This window comes from Artemia franciscana, chromosome 1, assembly GCF_032884065.1.
Source record: "Artemia franciscana chromosome 1, ASM3288406v1, whole genome shotgun sequence".
Taxonomy (NCBI): domain Eukaryota; kingdom Metazoa; phylum Arthropoda; class Branchiopoda; order Anostraca; family Artemiidae; genus Artemia; species Artemia franciscana.
Window position 1 is genome coordinate 23,729,068 of NC_088863.1, and position 12,828 is coordinate 23,741,895.

General features: G+C 36.6%; 1 protein-coding gene across 2 annotated transcripts in view; it reads right to left on the minus strand.

Annotated features, from left to right (window-relative positions):
* Nucleotides 1–12,828, minus strand: part of LOC136027157 (high affinity cAMP-specific and IBMX-insensitive 3',5'-cyclic phosphodiesterase 8A-like) — a 241,469-nt gene that overhangs the window by 209,436 nt on the left and 19,205 nt on the right. For both annotated transcript variants that reach the window (XM_065704156.1, XM_065704146.1), the window contains exon 2: nucleotides 5,747–5,910. In XM_065704156.1, the coding sequence (XP_065560228.1) occupies nucleotides 5,747–5,897 (151 nt within the window). In that variant the 5' untranslated portion in view covers nucleotides 5,898–5,910. The remainder of the gene's footprint in view (nucleotides 1–5,746; nucleotides 5,911–12,828) is intronic.

Consider the following 12,828-nt stretch of genomic DNA (forward strand, 5'->3'; position numbering starts at 1 on the left):
CCTTAACACGGTCTTATAAAATCGGGAAAGGGCTCGTATGAACGAAAATCAAATGTTCTAGAACCCTTTCTAAAATGACCAAAAAGATAGGAGGCAAACTCGCCCCCCTCCTACGTCCCTTTTCCCCCGAAGACATGCAATCAAAGTTTTGAAAGATACATTTGATTCAGCATAGTTAAAAGGTCCAACAACTATGCCTTTGGGAATTAAACTACTCCCCCCTCCCACCTCTTTGAAAGAACTGTAAGTTATGCAATTTGCCCATTGTTTGTATAGATGATTTATTCTTGGGAAATAGTCAGAATATTTTCGGGAGGAATTCTCTGTCAAGAAGAGGGCGAGGGATTGACCACGGGGAGAACTTTCTGTGGATAGGAAATTCTTCAGGGAAGATTTTCCATGGGAGATTTTGCACAGGGGAATTTCCTGGTATGATTTGAAAAGCGATCAAAAATAAACTTTGTCCCAATTCTTTAAGACTGACTTCTGAAACACAAGGGGGGTTAAACTAACCTGAAAAGTATTTTAAAGAACTTTCATACATTGACAGAAAGTGCGATTAAAATGACAAAAAGTACCATGCTTGCATTTAGAGGAGATTTCCACTCTTTCATAGCCACCATCTCCCCAGATTATTAAACAAAAAAATTGGTCAGAGAGGGGAGCAAACGCAAGATTGAAAGGGGGTCAGAAGCGTAGGTGTGCACTATTTAACCGAGAGGGGTCAAGGAAGGAGAGTATATCTTCAATAATACAAATTCGATTTATTATACGACTTAGATTTCAACTTTCTACAACACGTCCTCCTTTATATTAAAACGTAGCTATGAATCCTCGGTTTTATGTGGGTTATTTAGATAGTTTAGGACTTCTTATCCCGTGAGCTCTGCTTATTATATCTTCCCTAGGGACACAATTTTTAGACGTTCCAACGTTCTGAGTTCTGTGGCCCGAGTCTCCCTTAAACCCAATTTCGGTGGCAATGTAATTTATGAAAATGTTAAAAAACCAAATACTAGGGAAAGTTGTACTTAAGGTCTAGATTCTGATCAGTCATATTGCGATTTTAATCATTCCTAATGACTAGAATATAATTATTTAAGAACATTTCCAAATAATCCCTGATGAAGGATAAGTCTGAAGAGGCAAAATATGTCTGTGTGAAAGTGAAGGGGGAGGGTTAGGAACTATGGGTACAGGGAACCACATTAAGGCCACTGAAAAATCTGTTACAGCTTGGATTTGAATAAGGGTGTCATATTCACCATTTGTGCAGTATCCATTTAAAAGTATTTTGGTCTTGTATAAACCGAACAATAAACCACAGAAGGTGTAATCAGCTAGCTTAGTAACCGTTAAGGATGATTTACGATAAAAAAAAATAAATAAAAGTTTGAAGAGTTCAAAGATGGAGATAAAGAAGATTTGTAATATTTGTAATCAACAAATTCAGAATAAACTTATGGTAAAAAGAAAACGGGTACAGAGAGTTAGAGGGTACACAGGCCCATAGAGCCCAAGGGCTTCACTTTGGGTCTTTCACTCATTTGGACTGAAAATAAAGACTTAAAACTTAGCTTAATTGGTTAAAGATGGATAAAATATATATATATATATATATATACATATATATATATATATATATATATATATATATATATATATATATATATATATATATATATATATATATATATATATATATATATATATATATATATATATATATATATATATATATATATATATGTATATATATAAAGTCTCTATTTTATATGAGTTTTCAACAATTAGGATACCTCATCCCTGGGACTGTACTTAGAAAGTTCCACATGGGGTATTAAAAAGAATATCAATTGCCTTCCGATCAGTTTTAAACCAGAAAAGAGCACTAGAACTTGCAATCAAATGAGCTATTCACTTACGACAATTTCCTACGACAATCTGTTTTACAAGATGGCCACGGGAAAGCAAACATGAGAGACATCGATACAATATGCCCACATCTGCCGATTCCATGTAAGAAGATTTGGAAAAGGCATGAGCCTAAGGGTATCGCTTTGGGCCATTCCAAGAGCAAAGCCAGAATTTGTTTGGGTTACTAATGTATGAAAACTGGCACGTACACAGGGGGGGCCTTCGGGCCCGCCCCCCCCCCTCCCGAAACTTTGAGAAATGTTTAATTTCCTCGTGGTTTCTTGGGATTTCTGGCAAAAGTAGGACATTTATTAAGAATCTAGATACATGTGTGAAACCTTTTTTGGGGGATTTTACAGCATGCCATTATCTGGTCAAGTCACTGCCCAATTATTAACCCATTTTCTGTCTAACTTTTTACCCTCTTTGAAGTAATTAGCAATTGTGTTGTAATTTTTTTTTTGTAAAGAGATTTTTCTTTCCACAGCAAAATAGAATTATCCTATATATCAGGGCGTTTATCCCCCCCCCCTTTCAGGATAAAGTACAGCTTTTAATGGATCAATTTTGGAAACTATCATTTTTCAATAAAATCTACGTTTTTGCAATAAAAGAACTACCCCCCACAGAATCCATATTGCACTGTTAACCCTAAAATTTCCCTTTCAATGGGATATAATAGATTAATCACTGGTTTTAAATCGCTATGAACATAACCTGAGCCTAAAACATACTGTTGAGGCTTCAGTCTTCTTCCCCCCCCCCCCATCCGCTGCAATACTACAGGATCTGTATTTTCTGATTTACCTGCTTTTTGCATTACTAAATAAAAAAGTGCTACTTTATATCTGCTGTTTCGAAGGTTTTGCCCCCCCACCCCCCCCCAAAAAAAAAAAACATTCCTGCGTACGTGCCTGCATGAAAAATTTGTTTATATGAATTTTTGTCACTTTTTTAGACTGAAACATTTTCGGAGGGATGGTTCAAACGCATTACCCACCTGGGTATGGCCTTGGGCCCTTCACTCTTACAGATTGCACGGTTGATTTTCTGTATGACTTTCATTACAGCAAATCTCATTACATGTCTACCTTTCTATTAAATATAATTGCGGAGCGTCTCTTTTTTTAATGGTCATTTACCCCGTGAGCTACACACATGCACTAGATATACATTTTTTGGAGTTTTCAGGGCCATTAATTAATGTGCCATAGGTGGAAAAATAATTACAGCTATGCGAAGAGGCTGACAGGGAAACACTGGACGATTTGCAAGCACAAGGTATTGATGAATAATCTTAAAAGGCAAAAAACTTCTATTTTTCCATTTAAGAACCATCATCAAGCATCGTTTCTGGTTTAAATTACAGCTTATATATATATATATATATATATATATATATATATATATATATATATATATATATATATATATATATATATATATATATATATATATATATATATATATATGCGTGTGTGTGTATGTATTTCTCTGTGTGGGCATACAAAGGGGAGGGCAGCAGGGGAGCAGCTGCCCCCCTGAGACTTCAAATTTACACTAGATATGGCTGAAAAAGCAAATGATTGAAAATGCAGTTGGTTGAAAAAGCAATTTAGAAAGGTAGAAGGCTAAAAAGCAGTTGATAAAAGGTAAGTGGTTGAACAAGAGCTAAGAGCTCATATAGTACTTGTGACAATGTCGGAAGAGCCAAGAGCTCATATGGCATGAGCTCTAGCAAAAATCTAAGAATCAATATATTTATTAAAAGGAGAATCAGAGCCTTAATGCCAATCAGGATTTAAAATAAGAGCTCAGAGACACGAGGTCCTTCTGAATATCAAACTTCATTAAGATCCGATCACTCACTACTACGTTATAAATACCTCATTTTTTCTAATTTTTCCTCTCCCTTCAGCCCCCCCCCCGATGGTCGAATCAGGGAAAACGACTTTATCAAGTCAATTTGTGCAGATTCCTGACACGCCTACCAATTTTCATTGTCCCAGCACGTCCAGAAGCACCGAACTCGCCAAAGTACTGACCCCTTTAACTCCCCCAAAGAGAGCGGATTAAGTCTGATTATGTCAATCACGTATCTACGATATTTACTTATTCTATCCACCAAGTTTCATCTCGATCTTTCCACTCTAAGCGTTTTCCAAGATTTCCATTTTCCCCATCCAACTCTCTCCAATATCACCAGATCTGGTCGGGATTTAATATAAGAGCTCTGAGACATAGGTTCCTTCTAAATATCAAATTTCATTAAGATCCGGTCACCTGTTCTAAACAAGAGCTCCGAGACACGATTTTCTTCTAAATGTCAAATTTCATGAAGATCCGATCTCACGTTCGTAAGTTAAAAATACCTCATTTTTTCTAATTTTTCCTGATTAACCGTCCCCCCACTTCCCCACCCCGGGCGGTTGAATAAGGGAAACGACTATTTCTAGTTTAATCTGTTCTGGACCCTGATACGCCTGCCAAATTTCATCGTCCTACCTTATCTGAAAGTGCCCAAACTAGCAAAACCGGGACAAACAGACCGACAGAAATTGCGATCACTATACGTCACTTGGTAAATACCAAATGCCATAAAAAGCTGGAATGACAGAAAAAAGTCAAACAAGAAGCAACTATCCATAATGTCTTGGAAAGATTTAGCTCTAAACCAAGAAGATGAATGCCGAAGCTTATTGATGATTTATGATTTTTGGTGATTACTTATTAATAAAGGTTTCTTAGGCATGATATAACTTGCTAGCAATGTAAGGTTTTGTGAACTGTCAAGAACTTCAGCTCCCCTCTCCACTCAATAATATACATTATACTTCTATAATATGAACATACTTTACACAATAAATTATTAGATATAATTATTATAAAATAGGAAAATTATATTATTGTCATGCTTGAGCAAAAGCAGTCATTATAGTCGATTTGATAGTGGAAAAGCAATTACCCAAGTTGAAATCATAAACTCATTTACCAAATAGTTTCGGTAATGAATAATTTTTCAATTATGCAGGTTATACACGATGTTTCTGATAAGCATCAGTTGATGGATATCTTTCCTTCCTATGTATGGCGTATTTTATTTACTTTTTGTTTAGTAAAATATGCTAATCAACTGAAGTAAAAGCATGGCGACGACAGATCATGGAATTGTTTTATTATCTATTGTTATCCCAGGCATTTCAACATCCTCCTTCCTGTAGCCAAATATTTTGATCTTTTTTTTCTTTTGCAACATCATGTAATGCATACCGCTGGTAAATGCTCCTGTAAAATACACGAAAATTTCGGATGGAAATGTCTTAAATATGATACAATTTCAAGGGAGGTCCTAAACATCCCACCTCTCTACTTGCGTGTATCCCTGTATATGTGTTCTATGATTCACTCTTTCTTCACGTGAAAGTTTATTAAAATTAAGACACGTCTCAGCAAATTAATCCACGCAAGCAATTAGTGAGCTCGTTCATAAAGAGGGTCAACTAGTACCTTGTCACTTAGCATTATTACTCAAGTTTTCCTAAATAACAAAATTTGTTCTTTTTTCTTTAGAATCAATGGTTCTGCACATAAGCTTGTTTTGATATGAACATTCTTGTTGCCTCATATTTACCTAGCCCCTACCCTGCTGCGGTTATTTACCTTCACGTACATTCCCAGGTCCCTAAGAAACAAATAAGTTATTTTTATGTAGTTAATCCAGCTAATATGTACCTTGTCTCAGGCCCACACGCTACGTTCTCTACTGGGGCAAACTTTCGTATAGGTCATGTGCAAATTTTTAAATCATGACAGAAGAGTTTAGATTTACCTTTTGGCTTATGATTCGCTACATCTGGCAACGCTGTCCTCGGTGGCTCCAGTGAAGTAAGATCACCATCTCTTTCAACAGTATCAAGAACTAAAGAAGACCGTTGTCTGCCGTCAGTGGTGCTTATATGTGAAGAAGGGGCACAGCCCATGCCTATGTATTTCCTATTCAGAAAATGGAAATCAGAAAAAAAATACAGAAAATAGTAATAACATTTGAAAGGTGGGCAACGATAATTACACGATCCTAACCCATCCTCAAACTTGTCCCAGAGCGGAAAGCCCCTTTTTTCAGAATTTTGCACTGCTGTAATGGAAGGGATGAGAGACAAGACTTACAATAAGCAATAATGACTTTTTTTTTAATTTTATATTTCATTCAACCCTATATTTATCTGAAAACAGTCTCTACATTATCCATATTATCGGGAATGATAAGTCCAAGAGCATGCCCTTCATATTCTAGAATCCCTCTATCTTTCCTTGTGAAGAGGAAGCATTTATTCATCACATATAAAAATTTATACAATAATAAGTAAATGAATAAAAAAATAGGGACAGAAAGTGATTCCAAAGAGCTTCAATTCAGTAGGCTAGAGGAATCAGCATGCAAAAAAAAAAACAATCATAAAAATAACAATAATAATGATAACAATAATAATAATAAAGCAACATGCAAAGCCCTGCAAAATTTTAGGAAAATGAAGAAAAAATTCTCGGAGTAGAAGCATTGAATTCCGACTGAAAATTGCTAGTAAAATTAGAACTAGTTTATATAAACCTTAAGCTTCACTATTTACGTGGGGGGGAAGGATTATCTATATATATATATAAATAAATTGTTGTTCTGTTGACTGACATCATGTGTGTGTGTGTCGACTGACGTCATGTTTGTCGACTGACGTCATTTATTATAAGATGGCACTACAAACCGGGACACCGGGACACATAAGACTACCGGGACATTGACTGACGTCATGTTTGTGTGTCGACTGACGTCATGTTTGTCGACTGACGTCATTTATTATAAGATGACACTACAGACCGAGAAACAAATGACGACCGGGACACAGGGAATATAAATGAGATAAAAATAAGTTGTTTGTCTGTTGACTAACGTCATGTTTGTGTGTCGACTGACGTCATGTTTGTCGACTGACGTCATTTATTATAAGATGACACAAACAGACCGGGACACCGGGACACAAATGACGACCAGGACACAGGGAATATAAATGAGACGCCGGGGGCACAGGGGGATATATAAATGACGACGGGGACACAGGGAATGTTCGATTAGCAATCACCATCAACAAAGCTCAAGGGCAATCACAATGAGGTATAGGTCTGAATACAGATCGTTTTTCCCATGGACAATTATATGTTGCATGTTCAAGAGTCGGTAAACCTGACAATCTATTTATATACACAGACAATGGGACAGCGAAGAATGTTGTATATTCGCAAGTTTTACGTAGTTAAAAACATATATATATCTATCTATACTCAAAGGTGGGACACAGGGACACAACTACAATGGCGCGTAACGACTTACGCGCGCGGGGGGCTTGGGGGGCGCGAAGCGCCCCCACCAACTAGGTGTTGTGGTGCAATCAAGATTTGAGATATATTTCGAAATACTATACCATTTACATTCTAGCCCAAGACATAAATAAATGAATATACAAGTGCGAAAGCTACCCTTCCTTCCTTTAACAGTTTTACACTCCATATTTAATGGCCTAAACGGTAGTGTCTCAAGAGTATTACTCAAAACGCGCTTAATAGGCTTTTAGGAACTAAGATGCTCTTAGGAACCATGTTCTTTATTCCTGGTGGGTTTTCTAAATACGATCATGAAAATACGAAGATTACCTTAGCTCCATGGAATACGATTTTAGCTTTGTTTAGCCTTTGCCAATTGTTCTGAATCCGACCCACGTGGTAGTGATTGGAAAACAAAGCAAGTAACCAAATGGATGTTGAATGTCCTATTTAACTATTCCTAAACTATAACTCAAACAAAAGCATTTAAAATCTATCCTGGTTTAATCTTATTATAATATTAATCTGCTTAGAATAAACAAATTATACAATAAGGTTTAATCACAAAACGAGCAGCCGGCCGCGTGGGAGTAGTGCCCTCAAGAAACCTGGAATATTTTCATAGGGCTAGAGAAGATAAATATATCTCACAGCTTTGGTTTTACGACGTTTTTGGTCCAAACTGGGCCAAAGTTGTGTTCTACGGCAAAACAGGACGGGAAAGAATGGCTAAATGAGATGCAATATGTTTTGTTACTTAAAAGAGACGTTAGAATTAAAAATGAATTCATTTCAACGAGACTCCTCAATACCGTATATCAACTACTACTACTACTACTACTAATAACTCACTGCAGCACCAAGCCGCCTGAGGCCAACACAGCTACGCACGCTCCTCCTCCAACCTAATCTATTTAAAGCCTCCCTCTTTACACCCTCCCAGGAAGTTCCCATTTCCTTTAAATCCTTATTTATGACATCCTCCCAACCCAGACAAGGACGACCTGCTTTCCGTGTAGCCCCAGACGGTTGGCCAAAAAGGACAATCTTCGGTAATCTGTCATCCTTCATCCGTAGAACGTGGCCTAGCCATCTCAACCTTTCTTTCATTATAGCCCCAGAAAGCGGGATTGAACCACACTTTTCGTACAACCTACTGTTTGAAATACGGTCAGTCAGCCGGGTACCCAGAACAATCCGTAGGCAATTTCTCTGGAAAACATCTAGTAAATTTTCATCTGCTTTTCGGAGTGTCCATGCTTCAGAGCCATATTTGACCACTGTCATCACTGTAGCTTCCAATATTCTAATCTTGGTTTGTAGGCTTATCTTTCTATTCTTCCAAACTTTTTTTAACTGTGAAAAAACACCCTGAGCTTTAGCTATTCTACTTTTAACATCTTCACTGCTCCCACCATCTTTACTAATAATACTACCAAGGTAACTGAAGCTCCCAACCTGATCAATCTTTTCGTTACCTAAGGTCACCTGTTCATCTTCACTTATTCCTAACCTTAGTGACTTAGTCTTCTTAACATTAATTTTCAAGCCTATTTTAGCACCCTGAACTCGTAAAACCTCTAAAAATTCATTCATTTTGCTCACACTTTCATCTAATATGCTTAAATCATCAGCATAATCTAAGTCCAGGAGCGTTCTTCCTCCCCATTTGATTCCATGGTCTCCAATTGCCTTTCCTGTGCTCCTTAAGACGAAGTCCATCAAAATGATCCATATAAAGGGGGATAGAACACAACCCTGCTTAACTCCTGATTTAATACAAAACCAGTTGCTAACCTCATTTCCTACCTTAACCGCAGCAGTATTATTCTCGTACATAGCGCAAATCACTTTAATGTATTTTTCTGGTATACCATATAACGATAAGACCTTTGTTAACGCTGTTCTATCAACAGAATCGAAAGCTTGCTCATAATCGATAAAACTAAGGACCAAAGGTGTTTGACAACGAAGGGACTTCTCAATTATTAACCTAAGAGTGAAAACATGGTCGACACATCCTCTACCTTTTCTAAAACCGCATTGTTCTTCCCTTAAAACTTTGTCTACAGCATGTCTCAGTCTAAAAAGTATCAGATTACTCAGTAATTTGCTACCTACAGAGACCAGACTAATGCCTCGATAATTCCGACATTCACTCTTGTCACCTTTCTTATACAGTGGTTTAATTAAGGTTTTCCTAAAATCATTGGGTACTTCCCCTTTTTCAAAAATCATGTTCATAATCTTCAGTAGCTTATTCCTAACCTCAGAGCCACCATATTTAAGGAACTCATTAATCATACTATCAGCACCTGGGGCCTTATTATTTTTTAATCCTTCTAGTACTGTCGCTAATTCTTCCTCACTAAACAAATCTTCCTTCACATCCAAGGTATCACAAACTTTTTCACATTGGTCCAATACAATCATAACTGGCGAAAAGTGCTCCCCCCAAATAGAGTTTTTGGGGATGGGTTTGGAATGCCAAAATGAAAATCAAACCAAATTTCCTAGCTATTCAAGGCGTAGATATCGTTGAGACGAATCCTGCCTTATAGAATGGCCGTATCCGTCCCAAACCTGTGCAGGTAAGCATATGAACATAATTAACCTTTTTTTTTCACTATAAGTCTATCCACAACAAAGTGAACTACCAACCCATAATTGCCTACATTCCACGCTCAGTCTAAATCTATTCCCCTAAATGAATAAGGTTTGAGAATAATTGTCCTCCACCTAGTTGATCTGAGGGACCACTCATTACCTGTAGTCTATGTCTACTAGTCTTAGTCATAGTCGAGGGTGTCACCCCTTTTCATTTTGGAATGGACCATGAAAACGTACCTACATGCTCAAAGGCATGCCCACTCCTATTCTTAAAATTAAATTAAAAAAACAAGTTTTTTTAACTCCAAGTAGGGAGTAACATTAAAACTTAAAAGGAACAGAAATAATTCCGTATATGAAAGTGGTTGTCCCCTCGTCGACACCTCGCTCTTTACGCTAAAGTTTTTTATTGTTTTGAAAAGTAGAATCGTGAGAAAGAGTCAAACTTTAGCGTAAAGAGCGAGGCGTCGAGGAGGGGACAAGCCCTTTCATGTACGGAACAATTTCTGTTCGTTCTAAGTTTTAATGTCGCTCCTTACTTGTAGTTAAAAAAACTTGTTTTATTTAATTTATTTACAGGAACTTGATTTTGCAGGTGCTTGAATTGCACTACTTTACGAGTTCATGCTGTACGTCAAAGTATCTATGAGATATTCATGACAGCTAGCTTTTGGACTTTGTCTGCCTAATCTTAATTTTTAAAATATCACCCACACAATTAACATAAATTCTTTGTATCACCCGTCAAAAACGATATAATGACATTTTCTCGCATAATCTGTGTTGAGTACCCAATTCTGAGTGTGCATCCAGAATTTTGGTTGGGGAGGGGGGACAGGTGTTTTTTCGGGGGGCGGGGGTACCAAAAACAAATTTTACAAGACGCGCTCAAGATTTGTTTATATGCACTTCAGTTACTTTTTTACGAGTAAGGCAAAAATATGGGCATAAAACAAAAAACAAAAAAAATACTGAGGGCTTTAGATCATTACGGAAAGAAAAGAAAAAGCATGCATAGTCTTTTAAATCAATTAATTTCCCAACCAAAACTTGGCAATAGAAACGGTTCTATTTAGCTTGTTCCTGGCTGACTGATAGGATCAAAATCTACAATTTGTGACTGATTTTTACAAGTTTTTCAGTTGGCAGTCACGCAAAAGGGCATTAATCCAGATTTTTACCTACAGGGTTACGGTTATTCTAACAAATATATATTATTCATCGTCATTGTTCTGATAATTAATATTCTTTTTGAACACTTTCATAATTCTTTACCCCAAGATGTTATCCATTTTTCTACAAAGGTTCGACCCATAGAGGAAAGCATAGGGTGAATTTTCTTCTCATGAGAGGAGGGATTAGAATAAGGAAAAGCACATTTTGGGCATACTTTCCAATTGTTCCTTAGGGAGGAAAATTATGTTCCCTCTATGCCTAGGTATGATTATGCCCTTGGCGTAATTCATAATCGAAGATCATGTTTCTAAAAAAATATATATATTTGATTGACCATTTTTTTCCTAGGAAAAACGACCAAATTCGTCAAAAAGTCTTGTTGAGTGTATTAGTTGGAAGCACAGAAATAAACTCTCAGATTCTAAACCTGAAACTAACCATCCCCTATTAGCTAGTTAAGGGAACACCTTCATCGCCTAATAATGAAAAACAAATAGGTAGATGTATCGACTGTTTGAAAATCACAATAGAGGGGAACATTTCCATCCAACGAAACAAATACAAAAATAAATGCATATGGAATATAAAGAACCGTCGAGTTGCTAGTTTTGAACAACGCGTAGTGTTCATTCCAGGTTCGACAAAAAGCTAAAAACTAACTTTGCGTTCCAGCTGACGTTATTTTAATAGCTGGAAAAATAGAAAAGTAACTTTGAGTTAATTTTGAAGCAACTTTGAATAAAAATAGCTGATGGAATCTTTCGTGGAGTAAATCTGCATCATTATCAGCATCAGTAACACAATAAACAACACCGAGAATCACATTGACTTGCAAACTTGAACAGTGATCTGTGGTTGGAAACTGGAAAAGACGTATTTGTTATCTATAGCGTCTTAAAAAATTATAGAATATGTTGTATGAACCTAAATTGCTAAAGCAAAAGGGATGAAAAAAATTTTCTGAGGTACAGATGAACAAAAATGGACAATGAAATCTAAGTTTTAAAACAAGGAACAGCGATGACTGGCCACAAAAATGATCTAAATAGGTCAGGACTTTAAGGAAGAATACGTATTTTTCTTAGGGTGGCTGTACCGAACCAGTGGTGACGTCATGACACCAAGAAGAGGCTCACGTCTACGGCAAGAAGACAAATGACAATCAGAATCAGTATATAAAAGCCTGCCGCGTGCCGACTTCCGGTAGGCCTACAATATATACATACATATATATATATATATATATATATATATATATATATATATATATATATATATATATATATATATATATATATATATATATATATATATATATATATATATATATATATATGTTATATGATGTAGAATATCATATACAATGTAATATATAACAAACAGTAAACTATTAGTCACTTCACAACCGTTCCAAGTGGAATCTGAGTGGTTATCCACTTCCCGCCACCTGGTGTGCACCTTTGAACACCACGAGTGCAGTGAAGTTCTGTCACCCTTGGCACACTCCCAAAAACACTTGGCAAAATTCCACCATGCTTGGCCCGCGTCACCTGGTGTACAAGATTTCAGAGTGAGCAACCCTTTCGGGATCTCGACTTCAAATTCTGTAGTAAGTGCTAAGTTACTATGGTTTAAATCCGGAATAAATTCATATTCTTGTTTTAAATGCATAAAAGAATAAATTATCGCTACCACGACCATTGAACTACAATATTTGGAACAGTAGAACAGTTTATCTTGATAAAAGAAAGC